General features: G+C 38.5%; 1 protein-coding gene across 1 annotated transcript in view; it reads right to left on the reverse strand.

Moving 5' to 3' along the window:
* The window catches only part of INTU (inturned planar cell polarity protein), a 52,634-nt gene extending 33,032 nt beyond the window's left edge, over positions 1-19,602 (reverse strand). Inside the window, exons 1-4 of the mRNA XM_008143383.3 lie at positions 19,457-19,602; positions 11,619-12,157; positions 5,979-6,064; positions 194-400 (exon numbers count right to left, since the gene is read on the reverse strand). Of these exons, the coding sequence (XP_008141605.2) occupies positions 194-400; positions 5,979-6,064; positions 11,619-12,157; positions 19,457-19,602 (978 nt within the window). The remainder of the gene's footprint in view (positions 1-193; positions 401-5,978; positions 6,065-11,618; positions 12,158-19,456) is intronic.
* Positions 19,603-24,065: the final 4,463 nt, after the last annotated feature.

Genomic DNA, 24,065 nt, shown 5'->3' on the forward strand with positions numbered 1-24,065 from the left:
AAATTCAAGTATTTTACTAATCTCTACAAATGGACTCATTGAGCTTGTCAGTTAAAATGCTTCAATTAGGAGAAGCAAGAGACATACCAAAAACATAAAGACAGAATGACTGAGAAAAGTGCTTATTCTTCACTGAGAAGACTATACTAGTACAAGGTCCTTCTGTTTTCCCTGCACTTTTGAGAAGACTCACCTCCTCCTTTGAGGTCTCGGAGTCCAGCTCTAGTGTGAGATACATAACCATGTGAGGGGTGTTTAGCACATTCTGCTGGTTACCTCCAATCTCTTCTCCCCATAGAAGTTTGACTAAATCACCTTCTGTTTTCGATTGTGCGTTTTTCTGTCTTGGTTGAGTCGATTCCTTTTTCACAGCATATGCATTTTCTAATGTCAGTTTCACCTTTAAAAATTAAAACAACGCAATGATGGTTCAACAAGGGAAAATCAGCTGCAGCTTTCGCAAAGGAGGCTCTGTTCCTGCACATACACTCAGGTACACACAACATGCAGGGACATCTTCCTACAGCATGGGCTCCTCGGTTCCTAGCCCAGTGTCTGGCACACAGTAATGCAAATATTTATTGAGCAAGAATGTATAATTCTCTGTACAAAAATTCATTTGTTTAAACTTAATAATTGTATTGTAAGTATTGACAACAAAAACAAGAAGTGCCCCCCAAAACAAAAATTAGTGTGATCTGACAGTGTAATAAAGACTAATACCACATTATGAGCACTGACTCCTCCGGGGAAAGTAAAGGAGATTCTGGATGAAAAGCAACCTCCAGCTCTGGCCAGTGTGAGTCAGTGGTTAGAGTGTCGGCCTGTGTACCGAAGGGTCGCAGGTTCCATTCCTGGTCCTGGGCAAGTGTGGGAGGCAACCAATGTGTCTCTCTCACATTGATGTCTCTCTCTCTCCATCCCTCCCTCTCTTCTACTTTCTCTAAAAATCAGTGGAAAAAATATCCTCTGGTGAGGCTTAACAAAAAAAACAAAAAAGCAACCTCCAGAGTTAGCGGTCCTTTCAAGTGAGGTGAGGTTCAAATGTTCTCTCAGACATTCTTTGTGGTCCTTTAAAGGCTCAGGAGAGTAAAGAACAATCAACGTGCAGGGTCTTGGATCATGGCCTAAATAAGATCATCTATCAGTTTTATCATGCAGTTTTCATTTCATGGCCTGATGTCCAACCAGTTTGGTAAGCGTCCAGGACATAGCCTTTTTCCAGTTGTTGAAAGAAGCTTCCATTCCTCAGTTACCTTTCCTTGACAAAGGAGCTAAGTGTCTAGATGCCTGCTGGCCAAAGATAACTCATTCATTTTAAAGCATCAGTGTGTATCTTGACTAAAAGAAGTTAAAGAATATTTAAATACTGGATTTGTGCACCGGTGGGGTCCCCTGGCCTGCCTTGTGGGGATCGGGCTGAAACCGGCTCTCCGACATCCCCTGAGGGGTCCTGGATTGTGAGAGGGCACAGGCCAGGCCGAGGGACCCCACCGGTGCACGATCGGGGCCAGGGAGGGACATGGGAGGTTGGCCAGCTGGGAGGGACCGTGGGAGGGCTCCAGGGCATGTCTGGCCCATCTCGCTCAGTCCCGATCAGCCGGACCCCAGCAGCAAGCTAACCTACCAGTTGGAGAGTCTGCCCCCTGGTGGTCAGTACATGTCATAGTGACTGGTCAACCCTTTGACTGTCTGCCACCTGGTGGTCAGTGCATGTCATAGCGACTGGCCAACCCTTCGACTGTCTGCCCCCTGGTGGTCAGTGCACATCATAGTGACTGGTCGACTGGTTGACTGCCCCCTGGTGGTCGGTGCACGTCGTAGCAAGCTGTTGAGTGGCCTTAGCATATCAGCAGCTTATTGCGCTTTGATTGGTTGAACAGACGACTGGAAGACTGGACACTTAGCATATTAGGCTTTTATTATATAGGATACTTAATTTTATGTAGCAGGGACATCATCATAAGCTAGAGAGGCACAAAATATCCCTATTGTTTAAAATTGACCAGACTACAGATGAGTAAAGCGAACATTCTAGCTGTAATAATCCATAACATTTTAACTTTAAACACTAACATACAATGATTATTTTAAAATTAGATTACATTTTAAAAGTAAAAAAATAAATTCATGCTTATCAAGAAAAAAAGTCTGCTCAATATGTGTATATTAAGTATATTGTATACTTTAAAAAATTACATTATATAACTTAGATATATACAATTTTTATTTGTCAAGCATACCTCAGTAAAGCTGGGGGCGGGGAAGAAGTCTGCTCAATATTTAAAAACAGATAAAATGTTTGTACATAGTAAGTTGCATTTAGGGATAAAATATCTAAAAACTATTATCAAGACAGTAATAATCTCTATTTTTAAAAATGTATTACAAGAGGTACTATTTTCAAGGCCAACTTTAAATATATGATAAATACTAACACATTAGGAACTCTTTTTAATAATGAGCTTTATCTATTTATATATTTTTATTAAAAAAGTGAAGCATGTTATTTTAAAAAATTCATTCATAATCAATCCCACCAGCCCATCCAACAACTGTTTGCATTATACTATAAAATAAATCCCCAATGAATAAAACCTTCCAAAAGAAAAATATCTAGGTGTCTTCTTTTTTGTTGGCAAGGAGTGACTATGACTGTGTTAAATTTTGCTATTTATAGCTATCTGTGACATTTCAGGGGCACTCGGTTATCTCTGTCTACATAAAGTGAATTGAGTCACATAAGCATCTTTTCTAAAATAAGTCTCAGAGTTTATTTTAGTAACAAGTAGAAAAGAAAAGAGACATGAAGTTTAAATTCATCAATATGTGTACATTCAGAATAAAGATAAACTAGTTCACAATTAGCAGCAATCTGTATAGAGAGCAGGAGGGGAGAAATCCCTCATGAAATTTTTCTGAGACCTGGTGATATCTTTCTTTACAAAACATTTAATATCATTCAAATGGAAAAGATCAAACTTTATTAAACTTTTTGTTTTCTGTAAATCTGATATTGAGAAATGGACCCTGGGTATTATAACACTGTATCAAAAAAGGCTGAGTATAAAATTAGTATATCTGGGGTGGGGGGGAATATTAAGCAAACTAAATAAAAATATAAAAACTTACAGATCCTACATGGGAACAAAAGATTTATCTGATGGAAATTAATATATGGTTAAGGTAAGGAAGAGATGAAGAGACATTTTTTTAAGGAATGATCTTATAAGGATATGAAAAACAGTGTTTGGTATGAGGTTTTGACCTAAGCAAGCAACATGTAAGCATTATATGGCCTGAAAAACTCTTTTATGAGGGTGGCATCTGTTCCAGTGGGTAATGCTCTCAATATCTGTATGCATGAATAAAAATATAAACATAAGCATAAACATGAAATCCTTGAGTAAGGATCTGATGAAGCGAATGGCTTGGGGGTCAGGAGGTTCTTTTATCTGAGATTGAGAATTTAGGAGTATCCAAAACAGAATACATGCGAGCTTTTGATGATGTTCCTTGGAAATGCAAGAAATCTAGAATTTGGGGAAATCCTGAGCACAGAATTTGTGACAAACTAGATGGGAGCTTTGAAGACTGTTCCCGGACACTGGGTTTGGGGAGGAGTGGCTGGGAGGGGGGAAAAGCTGGTTGCAGGAGCACGAGATGAGTGACATCCTAGGGAAGCAGCCATCACAGGGACAGGCCAGATGGGCTGGAACGTCAGTGAGAGCTGTACGTCTTTTCTAGCTGAGATTCTTGTGGGTGGAGAGGTCCAAAGATAGGGCATGATTCCCCAGAAATGACAAAAGGAAATGACTTAAAATAACAATTCACCCATTTTACTTTAGGCAGCAACAGCAACCTAAAATTTAAGGCTGGTTTGCTATGCTTCATGAAGAACAAGATACTTGAAAACCAACGTTAATGTTATACTTGGCACACACCAGCACTTCTTTTCTGTGGTACGCAGACCTTTCCCCCTTACCATGACAAAAACTTAAACCAATACACACACCACAGAACCATCCATTAAAATTCTTTAAGGAACTATTTTAGCCAGCATTCTTCCGATTTAAGTAAAGTTGGCTCTATATTTCAAAGATAATTTCACTTTAGCAAGCCATTTTGAAAAAGCTTACATGTTAAGTAGTTATAAATGTCAGGAAACCTGGTTGCCTTGATGAAATAATAAAGGGTGAGATAGATAACCAAGTGAAGAATTAAGTGCTATTTTTAAAAAGAGGGTTGATATATGTAAATATGAGGATACCAGAGGCCCGATACACGAAATTCGTGCAAGGGCCTTGGCCATGGTCCCCGCCTGCTGCGGCTTTGTCTGGAAGGACATCTGGAAGGATGTCTGGTCTAATTAGCATATTATGCTTTTATTATTATACGTTATGTGTTTTATAGGAAAAAAAACTTTTATTAAGAAACACTTAATATAAGATAGTTTATATGAAGCTTCTCATAAAAAAGGATTTCTGTTGTTCTTTCATAGACATTAACCTATGACACATTTCATGGTTTCCTCATTTCCTGTCTCCCTCAAAACCGTTTCTGATTGGTGCAATTTGCCCATCCTTCCTTTCCTCCATCTCTCCCAGTTCAGGAGAGGATGTGCCTTTCCTCAGGTCTAAGGACATGCTCACTGTAACTCTTCACTTCCCAAATCTTGTTGCTTTAATGATCCACTCTCTCTACTTCTATCTCCAACTCACTCCATTTAACAAGCAAACTCTCTCCTCCTTGATCATGTTCTTTTGGGCAATCTCACTGAATTACTGAATACAAAACATGGAAGGCATCTTGGACTCCTCTTTGTCCTGCAGGAAGTACTGCCCTCCTACAAGACTTAAAGCTAGTCTCCTCTTCTTCCATATCCCAGCCAACGCCTCACCTCAGGCCTTAATCACCTCTCTTCTGGACTACTCTGAAGCTGACCACCTGGTTTCCCAACCTCCAGTCCCATCCAGAGCGATACATTCCTAAAATGCAAATCTGCTAAACTTCTAGCACTTCCATTTTACATTTCCAAAGATAGCTAAATTTATATAGAGATAAAGTGGGAGGGAGGGAGAGAGTTTTAAGAGAAGGCAGTGAACATAGAGAAATCTCATTTTTTTAGAAAACAAGGGATTTCCATCATGGGTTCTTTTATGTCAGAGTCTCAAGTTAGATGCAGATAAGATTGGTTTATCAGGGATTCTGCTCATCCCCATCAATCCCAAAACTGCTTCATGCTCTCACTCACCTAACGGAGTCTCTAACCTACCTGAAGCACATCATCCTCCCTAGCCCTCAAAAGAGAGAAAACGAATTCCTGATGCTAACAAGAGCAGAGCATTCATAAATATGAGGTATAGCACTTTCAAAATATATCTAATGACCTGAAAATGTCATCTCTGTTATTTTGAGTATCAAAATAACATTACAAAAGAGTTTTATTTTTACCTATAAGGAATGGAAGGTAATTCATTATTTAGCTAAACAAAAATTCAGGAATAAGGCTAAACTAGATAACAGAAAAGCCAAGAAAATAGTATGGTTTAAAATAAATAAATAAATAAATAAATAAATAGCACAGGAAAAACTTGATAGCAATAATGACTTTGGTAAGTCAGAGAAGAGAAAGTTCCAGGACTGTTTAGAATGACTTTTCCAGGAACGGGAGTTCCATCAGCACATAGGGTAATTATAATGGCAGACTGGTCATTATATATGTTTTCATTATTATTATTCTTCCTGCTTTACTGAGGATGAGTTTTATTTGTATATATGATTCTCTCTTTTTAAGAACAATCTCCAAAAGCTAAAAATGTTAACAAGATCTTAAATATTTTAAATACCCAAGTATGTAAGAACTCCTCCATTATACACGATAATTTCCAGAATCTTAAAAAAAAAAAAGAAAATAGCACAAGATGCACTTATTTTATGTTAATTCATCATAACACCCAGACAAAGAACGTCCATACCTGCATAGGCCCAGGAATGCAGGACAGAACCCTCTCTATGTTCTCAGAGGTCACATCAACATCGTTCACAGCAACAAGGACATCACCTGAGAAAAGAATAACAATGAAAGACAGTCGTGGGACTATCCCCAAACCAGAAAGACCTAGAATTGGAACATTAAAAACCATCCATTCTGACCTCTTTAAAGTACAGTGGAAAATATGGTCCAGACATTCAAGGGCTTGTCCAAGGTGAAAAAGCTCACTAGTGGCAGAGCTCATCTTCCATTCCCCTCTTTCTTAAACTACAATACAGACCAATATTGTACCGTGACTGAATACAACCCATGAATATTGTAGAGATGAATATTCTCATTTTTGATACCATTGGGAGAATTATGTAAAGCCAAAGGCCAAATGGAAAATTTGCAGCATAAACCAAGTATTGCACTTAACAAAATTGAATCTAACCACTTATACCCACAGTGAAAATATTCAGCTGAAATTTTAATTAAATACATGTGGTATGTCATAACTCAATATGCTGTGGAATTCACTGTTGTTGATCTGTGTCTACACATAGCTCTTTGTTTCAAAGGCCCCACCATATCAAAACCCATCGCATGGCCGGAACCGGTTTGGCTCAGTGGATAGAGCATCAGCCTGCGGACTGAAAGGTCCCAGGTTCGATTCCGGTCAAGGGCATGCACCTTGGTTGCGGGCACATCCCCAGTGGGGAGTGTGCAGGAGGCAGCTGATCGATGTTTCTCTCTCATCGATGTTTCTAACTCTCTATCCCTCTCCCTTCCTCTCTGTAAAAAATCAATAAAACATATTTAAAAAAAAAACACACAAAAAAAACCATCACATGTTCTGGTAAAAATTTCCTTTGCCGTGGCTTTTCTTTAAATGTGTATGTTTATAAATCTGGGGGGTTTAATATAATAAAGATTGATCTTAAAATGGAAATTTACAATCACAACATAATTAAAGGTAATATCAAAACACCAGTAAGTTATATAATAGAAATATATACATAATAAGGTTATTTCTCATCATATTTAAATATATCATTATGAAACTGATCATTAATTCATATTCATCCATTAACTAATCCAACGGATATTTACTGAGCACCTACTTGTGCCAGGCACTACAGATAGAGAACTGAATTAAACACACCAAAATCTCTAAACAGAGCTTAATACTCTTTGGGGAAAATGGATAATAAACATATATATGGATAAAATAGTGTTGATAGACAATTTTCTATCGGTCTCCCATGTTTTGTTCATCTTGCAACCCAAGGCATTGAAAGTCTTTGTTCTAGATTATCTTTTCAAAGATGTTTGTATAGTGAATAGCCTTGGGTGACGGAGATAGTGTCTCCCTCAATATCTTATTATTAATAATTGTTCTTTATAGAAGATTCATGTTCCCTAAGGTCAAAGTTCCTCTTCCTTTACTGCAACTCACTACAGGTATGTGTTTAGGTGTCACCTGGCCCTCTTCATGTCACCCTGGGAATGAGGATTGGGGAACAGGTGAAAATGCTGCTCCTTTAGCTACTGTTACTCCTCTCTCCCCCCTTTCTGCTTCCTCCCTTGCTCTCCTAGACCTTCTAACACATGGGGAAGGGGTTAAGTGCAGAGTGAGCAGGTGGAATTTCTTAGGTCATTATGCGATGGTTTTCAATGGCCTGTAATAGGTTTAGATGCTATTCACTTCACAGCTCTGAAGGTGTGGGCATCGAGTCACTATGATGATTAATTACTGTAGCACTTTGAGCAACCTGGTAACTTTTCTTAAAAGTAAGAACTTGTAAACTAAAATAAACTTCCAACTTCAGTTCAACCTGGGGGAGAAAAAAGCAACATAGCCCTCCCTTTTTTTTAAAACAGAAGATTAAATAATTGTACTATATCAAATTATTTATAGCTGCAGTGATTTTTTTTTTAAAGAAAAGGAACAATGAATAATATCAGAGTATTGATGCAAAAGAAACCCACTTCTGGACCATTCTATCCAGGTGTTCTGTTGTCCATAAGATGATCAGAACACCTAAATGATGGCCCCATTTAAAACTTGTTCCTTTAAATTCAAACTCCACTGGAAAATGTCCCAAATAACTTTTTTCTCTAAACCCTAACGGATACAGTTCTGCAGTTGAGTGTTTTAGGGAGTGTCACCTGAAAGCATCACACTTAAGAAACCTCTAAAAGTGGGAGACATGTATCATCATAAAATATATGAAAATAAATTTTAGAGCAAGTGTAGTAAAATCTTTTTAAATGTTTAGAAAAATTTCTTTCTATAAAAAAGTGTTACATCTACTTCTTATTCTCCCAGATATTTGTTTTCCTCAAGTTTTTCCGAGCACTTCCATGAAGTGACTCAGAGGCTTCCTGGACCGCACAGCACTGGCAGCCTGCGCTGGGAATTGGGCCGCCACCTCCTGGTTCATAGACGGGGGCTTAACCACTGAGCAGCACTGGCTGGACTTCCATTTGCTCTGGTCTGGGGGTGGGGTTTGGCTACAGGAGTCCAGGAGCTACCAGCTGACTGTCAAACTTGAAGAAAAACTCAGGAGTAGAAATTTAAAAAATAAAGTGCAAGTCCTTGGCAGAAGGAACAGCAAAATGGCACCTAAAAAGGCAGCAAAACTTCCAAGACCCCAGCAAAGAAGCATCAGAATAGAGATCTGCTGTCTTGAAAGGAAAGAAGGAAGCCACCAGCCTCACTGTGCTAACCAAGCACTTCACTCAAAGGAGGGTCCCTCTCCTGTTAGACAAAGGCAGCGCCGCCAGCAGCTCCATCACCAGGGCAGTTTTCAGGATCCTCCGTCCTGTGGGTTACCTCACAGTTCAACCACAGACCGCACTGTGAAGGGAACTATGACAAATTTCCATCCCAGCAGCACTTTGTGGGACTAGCAAACCCTCTATGACATTAAAATAGTCTGTTCTTTATTCCTAAAATATATAACTTTAAAAGCATAGAACATAATCATAACAAAACCTTTTGAAAAAGCAGAGAAAACAATCACCCATACTCTCCCTAATCTAACCCAACACTATTAGCACTTTGTTGTATTTATACTGACTTCTAATTATTCTCCCTGTACATTTTCTTTTTACATATTTTATCCATGCAACCAATACATGTTTTTCAGGGCTTATTTTGAGGCAAGCATTTTGCTATACACCAAGGATGAAATAGTCATGTTTTTCTGACACACCTCTCTCTCTCTCTCTCTTTCTTTACTTATTAGAATATCAGCTTTTCCATCATAAAACTGAAATCATGAGCCTTATTTTTCTGGCATTTTATTGCTAGCTAATATACATGCAGAAAAGTGCACACATTATAATACAATACAGTGAATTATCAAAAAGTGAACACATCCATGTAACCACTAAGGTCAAAAAGTAGACTACTGGCATCCTGCGTATCTTTATGTTAAAAATAAACAGTAGGACCACCATGGTAGTAATCTCTTTCTCTCTACAGTTTATTTTCTTTCCTCCTATACAGATGGCACAAAAAGATCAGGTCTGGAGGTAACTGGCATTCCTAGGAGGTTCGGCAGATCAGAGTGAGGATCAGGGGAAAGGACATATGGAATTAGGAGGCTCACTGGTTATAAGCCCTCTCCACTAAGCTTTAAGAGAAAAGGGTAGAAAGATTTTTAGAGATTTGTCTATAAACCAGTCCAAACAGGTATTCAGAGCAGAAGCCCCAGGTAACTACACTTATCCTTCAGGACCCACGGAAGACTGATTCTAGGACTCCCTGCAGATACCAATATTAGTGGATGCTCAAGTTCCTCATATAAATGGCGCATTATTTGCATAAACCTACACACCTCATCCCATATGCTTTAAGTCATCACTAGATTACTTATCATACCTAATACAATGTAAATGCTATGTAAAGAGTTGCTATCCTATATTATTTCTGGAATAATGACAAGAATGTTCAGTATAGATACAACTATCCAGGGCCTAACTACATAGTACACGTCAAACAAAGTAACAGTTTTCTTCAGAGTATTTCCCATGTGAGGGTGGTTGAATCCACAGATGTGTAACCCATGGACATGAAGGGTCGAATGTATAAAGAGAATGCATTAGCTGGAATTTCCCATCATGTGGGATCCTAAAATTGTGAGGGTCAGCAACAACAAGGCAGGGTTTCATAAGCAGGAATTCTGGACTCCTCTGACAGAATCAAAAGACCTAACCTTATAAATATTTTAGTCCAATCTCATCATTTTACAAAAAAGAAAGTTGAGGATCTGAGAGAATGTAAGTATGCATTAGCTTCTGTTCTAGTTACCTATTTGCTGCATAACAAATCACCCCAAAACCCGGTAGCTTAAAGCAACAATGATGTTTAACTATGTGTGGTAATAATTTACTATGGTCGTCACTTTGCAATATATACAAATGTTGAATCATTATGATCCCACCTTTTAAGTAAATCACATAGTACCACATACGCTGTAGTCACAGGCCCACCTAGATTCAGAGGGCTGGGCGGGGAGAGACACCCAGACTATAACTCTCTATGGGACAAGGATCAGTGTGACATTGTAAGGGGAGAATGTGGGGATCTTGTTGCAACCCTTTGTAACACACACGTGGTACGGATGCCCTTCCTACTCAGGTCCTCCTTGCAAACCCCTTTCATGGCGCTTACCACACTGTGTGAAACTGTCGGCCTATTTCTGGCCCATCTCTTCCAATACAGTAGGACCTCCACAAGAGGAGCATTTGGGCCATTAATCTTTGTAGTCCTGGCACCTAGCAGATGCCCAAATAATTATTTGTCAAGTCAAATTTAGACAAAGTAAAAGTATATTTTTAAAGTATCAATAAAAGTTCCTTTATCTAAATCTCTTAGGCTAGATCAACTTAAGACTGCCAGCTTTTAGCATTGTTAATACTGTTAAGTTTTACTAATAACATATTCTCATCTGTGTCTAATTTATTTATAAGTAATAAAATTACTACTAACTCAAACATTATCTGCAACAGCTTAAAATGTATCACTAACACAAAATGCTCATCGTAGTATATATTCAGAAAAACTTGTGGGTTTATTTTTCCCCCTGCAAATTGGTGGGATGTTTTATGGCAAGCACCCTTAAAGGGAAATTTATGTATAGCACCACTGTTGTTAAACATGCCAAATGAAACAGTTAAAACCCTTCCAAGATCTCAGTGCATTCAAGTGCAAACATGCAATTTTAAAGTTCTTTTATTCATAAAATTATATATTTTTGTATAATGTTATTGGACATGTCATTCAACCCTAAATTATCACTGTACAACCAACTTATTTTCTTTTACTTTTCAGTAAATATAACCAAGATGACAAAGTTATATCATTCATAACTCAGAAATTAGTTAAGCTGTCCCCTGGCCTAAGCAAGGCACACAAACATATTCCAGGCACTACAGCGTCTGTTTTCAGAACACTGTGCCTGGCAGTACACCGCCTTTGACAATTTCACTACTGTCCCAAATAGCGTCAAGGAGCCCTTAGTCTGGGAAGACCCTGGCTATACCGGTCACTCTGTTTTGATCGCGTTCCTCACAGGCATCTTTAATCCCGGGTCTCCGCAGACAAGACCTGCTGTCTAGCCACAGCACTTACCAATTAACACCTGGCCACTCTTCATGGCCGATCCTCCGGGCAGCAGGCCATGGACCACCAGCCTCTCTCCACCCGCCTGCTTCCCGGTTCTTCTCCAGCTCCACTTGGTCTGATGGATGATCCCAACCAGCACTTCCAGAAGCCTGAGCTGCTCCTTGGCTTTGGTGACTGTTAGCTTTTTGGGGTTTACATAGACAGTCACATCTTTGTACCTCTGCTGAACAATGACTCCTGTTTTCTGATTGGACTGATGCTTTAGAATGGAGACTGGCCCACTATCATTGCTCTTTTTTTTATTATGGCGCTTGGGTAAAAGTTTTCTGCTTCTTAAAATTTTGGTAAACCGCTTGAGTTTGGGTTCATACTTTTTTCCTTCTTTGTAATCATCCTCTTCAATAATAATCTCATTTTCACTGAACCTGACATGATTCACAACAGGTGTCTCAGGAAGGAGGCTCTCTTCTTCGCCCTCACTCAGTTCCAAATAAAATAGCTGTCCATTTTTCTGCACACTGTCCAGCCATTCAGGCTCAAGGTCACTATGAAAAAAAAAAGGTAATATGAATAGCAGCTAAACATAAGAAAAAGTTATGCCTTTTTAGCACAGAGGTGAGGGTAGGGGCAGGGAAATGGGAGATAGAAAAGTTATTTGATTATCAGAATCTCATTATTTCTAGTAAGTGAGTACCAAGAGCTTTTTTCTGGAGGATTCTTTTTGTAGAGCCTTGAAGAACAGGGATTGGAGAAGAAGAAATCCAAAAGACATAGTGATTGAAAAAACAAATAAAAAATGAGATGGCCCCCTTCTAGAATCTGAGTTTGTGTTTTTTTTAAAAAAAGAAATTAAGTTCAGCCCCTGTGTGGTTATTGTTCACATTAGACAATTTCACTGGACAATAATTTACATTACTAGTTGATCATGCATTGTATCCACAGATGTAAGCCATTTGGAAATTGTACATAAAAATATCCTATTTGCATAGAAAATTTGCAGCATGGCTGTTATGTTAAAATGAAAGTTAAAGACCAGTATTAATAGATGTTATTTATAGAGTAAATTTTCAAAACAGAAACATTCCCTTCACCATGAATAAAAATCATTGCTGAAAACCATTTATGATTATCAAGAATGGGGGTTATTAACCATAGTTAATAATGATCACTTCTATAGCCTATAATTTCTGTAAAATCCCTTTTTATGAATAACAGTAGTAGGAAAAGTAAACCACATATTACATAGTTCATCATGTGACTGTAAAAGAACTTTTAACTGGGAAGCAAGCCATTGAAAGAAACAAAATTATTGATATTAAAAATGACTAAAATAGCATTAAAAAACAAAAAATACTTACCTTAAGGTAACACACCTAATTACAAACTGTACCCTATTCAATGTTATGAACATTTACCTTTCGAACTGCGATTCTTTAAAGCAGAACTCATTCCAGTGGAAAAACTAACTAGTGGAAAGAGTCTTTTTAGAAACATGAGCTGTAATATCCTGGCATGAAAGGGTATAATTTGTGTCCTAATCATTCCATCAGATAGAAGACAGTTTGGTTTTCTGCAGTATTAGCAACTCTCATTCTTTTTACTTAAAAATCTCTTTTTAGTCCTAACTGGTTTGGCTCAGTGGATAGAGCATCGGCCTGTGGACTGAAAGGTCCCAGGTTCGATTCCGGTCAAGGGCATGTACCTTGGTTGCGGGCACATCCCCAGTAGGGGGTGTGCAGGAGGCAGCTGATCGATGTTTCTAACTCTCTATCACTCTCCCTTCCTCTCTGTAAAAAAATCAATAAAATATATTTTTTTAAAAAGAAAAAAAAATCTTTTTAAATACTATGAAAATCAATAAAAAAACAACACTTCCGTTTGTTGTTCAACTCTGAAACTAACGACTGCCTTGGTCTGTGGGTGGTAATTAACACAGAATTTTTAACTATATGTGAAGAGTGGAAAAAGGCATAACTAGCCCCAAATATCAAAACTAGTATTTCATTGGCACTTGTTGGTTCCCACTATGGCATCATTTTAGCACCCACCACTTACTGCAGGTTATTAATCATATATTAGCTGTTTCAACCATCTCTACCTGTACCCACAGAAATCAGTATTTCACAACCCCAGTCCTGCTCTGAAGGGAGAATCTAAATTTACATTTAAAATGTAAATACCATGATTATACACAATCACTTATGAAGATACATATCAATTTAAACAATGAATAAATTTGTTTTACAATCTCAAATCTCACCCTTCAATTTGACATGTTATTTGTATTAGATATATGACCCAAAAGAAACATTTGTTAAATGTGAAGATAGTTTTATCTTAATCTCTAAAATCTAAATGTGAAACCACTTTTAATTATTATTTTAAGAGCCATGCAGGAGGGAATGGCGGGGGCCGGCGGGGGGGGGGGGGGGGGACCTTCTGTGAGTGGTATTCAATTGTAAAGCAAATAAACAGTTCCAGGCACTGCAGCAAAATCTGGAACTACAATGATGGAAACATCATTTCCTTCCGTTTTCTGGTGGGGAAGAGGAACTGAGAAAGAATTCATGAAAATGCACATGCTAAGAACTAGAGAGGAGTCATCAAACTTAGCCGAAGGTTGAGACTGTGGTCAGGGGAAACCTTCTGGTGGCTGAGACTCCAGAAATGAGTTTTGAAAGAATAGGAAGGGGAGCCTGGGGCACTAAGAGATTTCTAAAGAGAAGGAACAGTATAAGCAAAAGCCTTGAGTGATATCCATGGCCTGTGTGGATAGTTAAAGCTAGGCTGTGGTGGCCAGAGTTTAATTCGTGAGATGGGGAGTGACAGAAAGAGTAGTCAAGTGCTAATTTTTTGAGGCCTTTGGTCCACGGGAAAGGTTTTGGATTTTGTAGTGTAGGGCATTGATAAAGAGTTTACCTTTACATGTCAGATATCCTTGGATAGGTCTACTTTGACAAGAAAATGAAAGAAGGATTTGAGGTGGACTCAAGAAACGAAACCAGGTAGGGGGCTTTTTCCATCATCCAGGCAGAGATGATAATGAAGGCAATAGTAGAAAAAATGAAAATTGGAAAAACATTTAAGAAATGCTTGAAAATCACCAGGACTATGAGCTTGATTAGATGAGCGGATGACAGAGAGGAAATGATAAATGTTGAATAGATTTCTAGTTGGTGTCTATACTTTCATGCATCCTTTTATTTTTATTTTTAAATATATATTTTTATTGATTTCAGAGAGGAAGGGAGAAGGAGAGAGAGATAGAAACATCAATGATGAGAGAGAATCATTGATCGGCTGCCCCGGCATGCCCCACACTGGAGATGGAACCCGCGACCCAGGCATGTGCTTTGACCTGGAATCAAACCATGGCCTCCTGGTTCATAGGTCGATGCTTAACCACTGAGCCTCACATGCATCCTTTTATGTGTACACTAGAGGCCCAATGCACAAAATACGTGCAAAGGGCTCGGCCCTCACAGCTGCAGCTTCGTCTGCAAGGACGGAAGGATGTGTGGTCTAATTAGCATATTACGCTTTTATTATTATAGATATGCATAGACTCATTCTACACAAATGGGGACATAATTACCATACACATCATCTTCCCTTCTTCCCTTTCACTGACATAAACAATGTTAAAAATCTATGTTCGTATATAAAAACACATAGGGTTATTCTGTTATTGTTTTTAAAAAGTGGAGCCCAGCTGGTATGGTTCAGTGGTTGAGCATCGACCTATGAACCAAGAGCTCACCGGTTCGATTCTGGTCAGGGCACATGCCCAGGTTGCAGGCTCCCCAATGGGGGGTGTGCAGGAGGCAGCCAATCAATAATTCTCTCTCATCATTGATGTTTCTGTCTATCTCTCTCCCTCTTTCTTCCTCTCTGAAATCAATAAAAATATATCTAAAAATAAATAATAAGTGGAATGGGTGTATCTATATACCTGTGTGTATATATATATGTATGTATATATATTTTTTCATGTATCACTTAACAATACAATTTAGAAACCCCTAATGGCTGCATTAATTGTCCATATTAGAGATGTAACACATTTGGTTATTCACCTACCGATAAGCTTTGTGTTCGGTTCCCTCCCCGCAACAATATAGTAACTGTCTTTATGTGAATATACAGATCTTTACCCAAAAGACCAATTCCCATGTCCAACAACAATGAATACAACCCATTTTCTTAACCTTTAGATTAAAAAAAAAATACTTCCCTTTAAGAGGAAGAAGAAATTAAAAATATATATATATAAAAAGGGAGATAAGCGAGACAAAAAAAAAAAAAAAGACAGGAAATGAACTTAAGAGACTGCAAAAGAAAGTGATGTGTAAAGTGAAAACAAAATTAACCGAGAAGACACAGAGACCTTGGATCTCCCCATTCCAGGAGATGGACTTAATGCCACGCTTCCAAAGACCAGTGTGTGGGAAGTGAAAACCAGTAACCACAGCAAAGAAGCCTGGCTGACGTGACCTTAACCAAGAGATGCAGGCTATGAGAAACACGGGAGGACTGAGGACTGCCACAGAACACAGGGCACTGAGGAGACCTGCTGACTAAATGCAACACGATATCTTGGATTAGATCCTGGGACAGGAAAAGGACGCAGTAGAGGAATGGTGAAATCTGAAGAAAGTCTGGAGTTTACTTAATAGTACAGTACCAATACTAATTTCCTATGTGCTGAGTAATGTGCCGCAGCTGTGCGAGATGTTATCAACTCAGGGGACCCACTGAAGGATATACAGGAACTCTGTACTGTCTTTGCAACTTAGCTGTAAATCTAAACTTACTCCAAAATAAAAGGTTTACTTTTAAACAGGAATTAAGTCTAGCAGTTTTAATTCAGATTTTTGTAATACGCGGGTCACATATAGGCAACAACAGGGGTAAGTTTCAAAATAATTATGCCGAGTAAAGAAGACAAAAAGATATAATTGTCCATACTGTATGATTCAATTTTTATGGAACTCTAGAAAAGACAAACTCATCTCTAATGACAAAAAGCAGGTAAGTGGTTGTAAGGAGTGGGGGACATGAGTAGTCTTAGGGAAGCACATGGGGAAACTTTTTGTTGTTGTTGTTAATCCTTACCTGAGGATATTTTTCCCATTGATTTTCAGAGAGAGAGAGGGAGAGAAGGAGGGGAGGGGAAGGGGGGAGAGAGAGAAACATCAATGTGAGAGAGAACATCTATTGGTTGCCTTCCATACAAACCCCCAACCGGATATCCACCCAAAACCTAGGTATGTGCCCTGATCAGGAATCGAACTTTCAGTATACAGGATGATGCTCCAACCAACTGAGCCACACAGGCCAGGGCTCCAGTCATTTTTATTTTCAATGGAAGTTCCTTAGCTTTTTATAGCTAAATTATTTTTAAAAAGGATCCCAGTTTCTCTGTCAGTCAAGGCTTTAAACCTAACAATAACAAACAGTCACCTTGAAAAATCAAAGATCTAAGTCATAAAATTGTTAACTTTGGCCACAATGAACTAACAAATGTTGCTTCAATTAGTTGGATAATTGTAAACCAAAACAAAGAAATGTGGCCTTGCAAGTAAATGTATGATTTCTGTTATTTCAATACTGAAACTAGGCACTGGTTTCCTCAACCCAACCTACCCACCAGTGTTACCTCAGAAGCGTCCCGAGGGACTTGCCAATGTGCCAGGTTAAGATATACTGCAATAATCTAAAATTTTCCTCTTATACAATGTCTTAAACAAATCTACTAAAAGTATGTCAATAAAAAGTACCCAAATTAAACTTATTTTGTATTGACAATCTCATGCAGTTCAAACTGGTTTTCAGTTACAAAGCATGTATGAAACAATGATAATTTCCAGAAAGAATCCTATATAGTAAAAGCCTAATATGCTAAGTGTCCAGTCAACCGTTCAACCAATCAAAGCATAATATGCTAATGATATGCTAAGGCTGCTCAACCGCTCACTATGACATGCACTGACCACCAGTGGGCAGACAGTCAACTGGTTGACCAGTCGCTATGATGTGCACTGACCACTAGGGGGCAGATGCTCTGACCCGTAGGTTAGCTTGCTGCTGGGGTCCAGCCGATCCAGACTGGGTGAGATGGGCCAAACACACCCTGGAGCCCTCCCGTGGTCCCTCCCCAGCTGGCCAACCTCCCATGTCCCTCCCAGGCCCCAATCGTGCACTGGTGGTGTCCCTTGGCCTGGCCTGCACCCTCTCGCAATCCGGGACCCCTCAGGGGATGTTGGAGAGCCAGTTTTGGCCCGATCCCACAGGCCAGGCTGAGGGGGTCCACTAATGCATGAATTCATGCACCGGGCCTCTAGTATGAAAATAATTAATTAGAACCCTGAAAGTTCAGGATACTTTATGTGAATCAATAAGCAGCATAACTGCCTAAAAACCTTCATGTAGGCAATGAAAGACAATATCTCTTAGCTTTGATGAGAAAGATTAGGTTCACCCCCTATTCCTTTGATCAAAAAGTTGTCCTGTCCAAGTTGGGAAGGCCACTTCTTGCTTTGGTGACTCTGTAGCTTAGGGAGGTAAATAGATAATGTCACATGGAAGGAACAAAACTGCCAATCTGGTCAGGTCAACAAATCACCTCTCACATCCTACACACCAAGAATGGGCAGCCATAAAGTCTGAGTCTTGGTTGGACTCAAAATACAGACCAGCAAAACATTTTACAATATAGGGATTTACTGTCCTTTTATGATTAGGAGAATAAAGACACTGGAACATGGGAGTGATCACTGAACGACTGCTATAGAAAGCTTAACAACCATTTTAAAAAAAATTAAAATATAACACATATATACATGTATTCTGAACTGTGAAATGTTTTGAAGTAACGATTTTTTCCTAACACAAGGTCCTCAGATAGTTTGTTTCATAGGAAACAGATTAACTCATTTATCTTCATTCCACCAAAATCAGGGCGTCCCATTTGAAATAAGGTCTCCTAAATTACTGCACTGACAATTCACAGTTGTATAGTTATGAACAAGTTACAAATTCTCTCTAGGCTAAAAGTGTGATTTTAAGATGCAGACAAAGCAAGACTTTGAGGTTTCACACTGTCTATGGCTTCTATAGCAAGACCAAATGGGCTCTGTATAATCCATACTTCCCTCCAGCAGCCTCGATTGACAACCATAAATTTTCTCATTATTTTTAAATGACCACAGCAGAAGATTATGCAAAATATGTGATATTCTTAAAATTGTTCAAGCCTTGAAGAATGTAATCTGTCCTCATTAAGCCTATAGAGTATATTAAGCAGCCATAAAGTGACAGCTTTCTCCATGCTTCTAAAGACAATGATAAAAATGTTTTACATACCTATAGGTGAAAATAATTGTCACTCCTGAATATATAGTAAATACTAGTAACTGTTATTCCTAAGTACATATAAAATATCACCCTAAAACTGACCATACATGGCAGTCCATTAGGACATCGATTTTCACCGGTGTGCCTGAAAAAATTTAAAACATATAACTGACTATTTAGTCAAAGTCACTGGCTGCTTTTCCCTTAGATTGTTAAATAAAAAAATGACAACAGCCAACACAACAATAGCCATCCAGTGTGAATGAATAAAAATTATACCTATTTTTTTTTGGTCAGACTGGCAAAAATAAATTTTTTGGAGCGCCACAGAATTTTAGTAATGGGCTCATGAGATGAAAACTGCTGAAAGCCGCTGCTCTAGAAGGTAACTCAACCCCAACCAGTCAACACTGTGCAGTCCCCCAGCCCACGTGCACACTCCGGGCACTGAAGGGGTGGATTTCATTGTCCCTCTTCCAGAACCTTACTCGTAATCGCTACTCGCAGACGAATAGGAACTTGAGTCGCTGGCCCTATCTTCAAGATAACAATCCTCTTCTTCTTTTTGCGAAGAGGGGTCCCCAGGGAGCCCTTCCGGGCTCCGACACGAGCCGCACAAAGCCGAAGACGCCATCGGCAGGGATGCTGCCGCTGAGAGCAGAGTAATTCAAATCCCGCAGCCAGCGCTCACCAGGGCCGCCATGTTTCCTCCGCGGGAGACGCGGCAGAGGCCACGTGACCGCCAACCCTCGGCTGCCATTGGCGGGAGCTCCGGTTGCCAGGGAGACGGGGAAGCTTCCCCGGGAGAACTACGAAGACTGAGAGGAGCCAATGAGCTGAAATTTCTGGGAGGGCGTGTCGGGGGACGGGAAGTAGCTAAAACTTCACGGCGCGAGGCTCTCCCGGGCGCACTGCTGTGAATCTGATTAACTTACTAAAACAGGTGGAGAGCCACTCGGGTACCCCCCGACCCCCACCCCGTTTCGTCCAGTTTGCCCTTTGTTTCTGCGCCGAAGCTTCAGAGACGTTCAGCCTGCGTCTCCCTTGAGGTAAAGGAAACCACCTTCTGCCTTTCCTCAGGGCCTCGGCATCCAATCAGGGAATGGAAGCTAAGCAAGTCCCTCCAGGTGTTAGTGTAAAGACGCACCCTCGTTTCTTTGGGTGTCTTATTGTTTCGCATTTGCAAATATTTTTACAGTTTTCTCAAGCAGATATTGTAGACTGGTGCTTCACATAAAGGAGAAATGACTACTTTTTTTAAAAAATTTTTTCTCTTTTACAAGGCTGAGCTGAAGCAAGAATTGCCACATAAAAGAATAAGTTTTAAGAAATGTTCCTTCACACTAGATATGTTTGAGGTATGTCAACTTCCTTGGCTAATTTATTTCTACATATTAGTTTAATAGACAAAATGCCCCCCACACCCGAAGTTACCACTTTCCTTGATTTTTTACAAAAGAAGAAATAAATAGCAATCATTTAAAATTCTTATTTAAATTTTCAGGGCATGGTATTAGTTAGTCTGTATCATATTTGTAGTAACTAAATTAATATTTAGCAACTTTAGGTGTGTTGGAGAGGATGAAGAAAGGAAAAGAATAAGATGCCATTTTCAGGGCCTTTTAAACAATACTATTTTTGTCTGTTTCATAATTAGCAATTGCAGGAAGACTTTTTAAAAAAAGAGTTAGACTGGGTTATATTTTCATTTTCTATTTTCCACTTTTCAAATGACCAGCTATCTTCTGAGGCCCAAAAATATTTAGCTTAATAAATATGAGACTTAAAGTCCTTATTTCCATAGATTATCATCTCCACTGGGCAAACAATACAATTCTGACATAAAATACACCAGATAAGAACATAATTAAATATTTAGTGTCTTTAGTAGGTTCAAGAGCTCATTCCCTAGGAGTAATAGAAGCTAGCATTGAGAAGTAAATGAAAACAGGGCCAAAGGTCATGTCCATTAACCTTTTTTAAACGTTCTTGGAAACTAATTATTACTGCCTTACTTGTGAACATGGAAATAATAATTCATGAACTATGTGGTAATACTGACAACCATGGCCATTTTGAAAATCTTGAATGAATAACTTGATGGGTCAGCAAATTAGCATTTTACAAACTGAGATTTACAATGTGGAATTTAAAAAAATCTGGGATAGAGCCATAACATGTAAAAATAACATTTTGGCAATCCGATGTTTATAGAGCTGCATTATGATCAGAAATTCTCATTTGCCTACATAAAAATGGAATTACCTGTAAAAATGTTTTAAGATCATGCATTCTCCATTTGAATAATAACAGAATACAGATGAGAATCCAGGAGTACACAGAAAAGTAACTAAAGTAGATGGCACAAAGCTCAAGCCCCAAGCCCTTCATTTACTCCTATGTATACTTATTTGATATTTTCCTTTACAAATTATAATAAATTCAGTGAAATGTTGTGCTGTCAGACATCAGTAGCTACCAACCAGAAGGAAGGGAGGCCTCCTTCAAACAGGAATACAACAGTAGCAGAAATTGTTAATGGCTGATAACCTGCCAATGAAAAGGAAAGTAAAAAACCAAAGCTGACACAAGAATTAAAAAAAAAAAAAAAGTCATAGCTGATAAATGAGTGCCAAGTGCCCTCAGTAGCACCAAAATAAATAAATAAATAAATAAAAAAGTCACTGCATTGTGGAACCTTACAGTAATTTGATAACAACTGTGAAAATGCTTGCCAATCTGCAAGTGCCCTGCATTCCCCAGTCAGAGGAGCCAGGTTCTCATCCTGATTCTGGTTACTGAACCAAGTGAACATGGACAGTTTCCTCACCTGAAGACAGGGAAGAGAATCCCCACCGACTATGCAGCATTGCTAAGAACCAAATGGGACACCCCTTGGAGTCTCATGCCTTACACGTATGCTACATGTTATATATTTAAAAAGTTTTGATTCTATTTATTTTAGTTTTTACTTTTTGAATTTAAAAGGACATTTTATTCATCAGAAATATTGCCTAGTGGGGTACACTTTTAACCCCGAGAGTTCTAGATAATTGAGAGATCTTAAATATGCACATTTTGTTGTTGACCCAAGTATGACATTTAGGATCATCAAACATTTTCATAGGCTCACCTCTAGCTCCCTTTCCCTGCCAGTTTAGGCATCAGAATACACCAGCACTGCAGCCTGGACAAGCACCATTCCTTAGTCATTAGGCTTTGGGCAAAGTCCCTTATCTGAATTTTTGTTTGTTTGTTTGTTTTGTTAATCCTCACCCGAGGATATTTTTCCATTGAAATTTAGAGAGAGTGGAAGGGAGAGGGAGAGATAGGGAGAAACTTTGATATGAAAGAGACACATCAGTTGGTTGCCTCCTGCATGAACCCCGACCAGGGCCAGGAAACTTGCAACCAAGGTATGTGCCCTTGACCCGGGATCGAATCCGAGACCTTTCAGTCCTTGGGCTGACGTTCTATCCACTGAGCCAAACCAGCTAGGGCCCTTAACTGAATTTTCTTAGAGCCTTTAGGAATAGCTATCTTTTTGTGCTTTGTTTTAATATTTTAGAACAGTTAACATAATCCCTTATTTTCACAGGACTTTAATTTTTTAGAGCACTTATATATCACCAGAAATTCACACTACCACCCTGTAAGGTGGATATTCTCTCTTCATATTACTGAAAGAAAAGGAAATATAGACAAGTTAAATATCTTGCCAAGTCACACAACTAGTTTGAAACACGACTCCAAGGGAATGATTAAATTGCAATAGCCTTGTGCATACTTTTTCAAATCTTTGCAAAATACTGAGTGCTAATGTTATTTGGGTACTTCTTATAATCAATATGACAGATATATGTTAATTTACATAAGTAAAAGTAACTGAGAAATGCAATTTTTCCTGACTAAGACAACGTATATGTAATTTTTTTTTTATCAAAAAGCAGGATAGCTGGACATGTTTTTGCCAAGCTACTGTTATTTTAGTATTGACATATTTTGAAGCTAACACCACATGCAACTTTACTTCAATTTTGGTTTGGCTGAAATATCTTTTTCAAAAGCACAGTAATTTAATCCTTTACATTTTAAAAACCGTATTTGTAACAGAAAATACACAAGAAATGAAAAAGTAAACACTCAGAAGACATCCTTCAAATAAGATGTAAAAATCAAGTAGAATAGTCTGCTAGTTTCTCTTGTCTATAAATTTTTTATGACTCAAGGCTACTGATCTCTTCAATGCAATTCCCAACATTTTGTGGATATTCTTGTAAGGGATGTTTTAAAGGAAAAACGTTTGTAAAACTGATCTGGAAAAAAAATAGGCCATGCACTGGACTAGACAATGAGAACTATGGTGAATAGATGAATATGGCTTAAAGGTTATATAATATCTCTAATTTCTATTATGTTATGTTTAAATTTATATACAACAAGCAAAACATATTTGAACTTGTGTGAAAATATAGCTTCATTAAATGAAAGAGAAATGTCTATTGCTGTATCAAAAATTTTAACTGTGCTTGAAAACATTAAATAATATAAATAACCACTGATAAAAATAATGCATTGCAAAAAAGTTTTCATGTACTGTTAAAAATAAAGCACTGCTAGCTATGATACCAACAAACACTTTTATGATTTCAGATTCCATGGGTTCCTATAGCATGTGGGAGCAGTTATTTGTAAATCAGATAAAGTAACTTCATCTACTGAGCAGGTTTATTCCAGAAATGCTCCACTACTTCTGAAATAATCATCTCAGTCTTGATTACTTCAGTTTAAACAACAATATGTTTGCCCTGGTTCATTCAGACAGGTTTGTGCCTTGGATCTGAAACACTGTAGTGTTAATCAGTTCAGAATTTTTTTGGCACTTGACATTTAAAACATGAAGAAATTATGTTGCAGGCGGGTTTTAAGCTTCTAAAACCAACAGCCTTTCCAGCTTTATCAAAGTCACACTGTGAATGAGTTGCTAGTTAATACTTAGGGGGATTATTTCTGTACTGTCATTTTATCAAATGCAGGGGAAACTGTCTTTGGGAATTTAGCAGAATCCTCTTTTAGCTGCCCACTTGATAATATTTT

Source organism: Eptesicus fuscus, chromosome 6 (genome assembly GCF_027574615.1).
Source record: "Eptesicus fuscus isolate TK198812 chromosome 6, DD_ASM_mEF_20220401, whole genome shotgun sequence".
Taxonomy (NCBI): domain Eukaryota; kingdom Metazoa; phylum Chordata; class Mammalia; order Chiroptera; family Vespertilionidae; genus Eptesicus; species Eptesicus fuscus.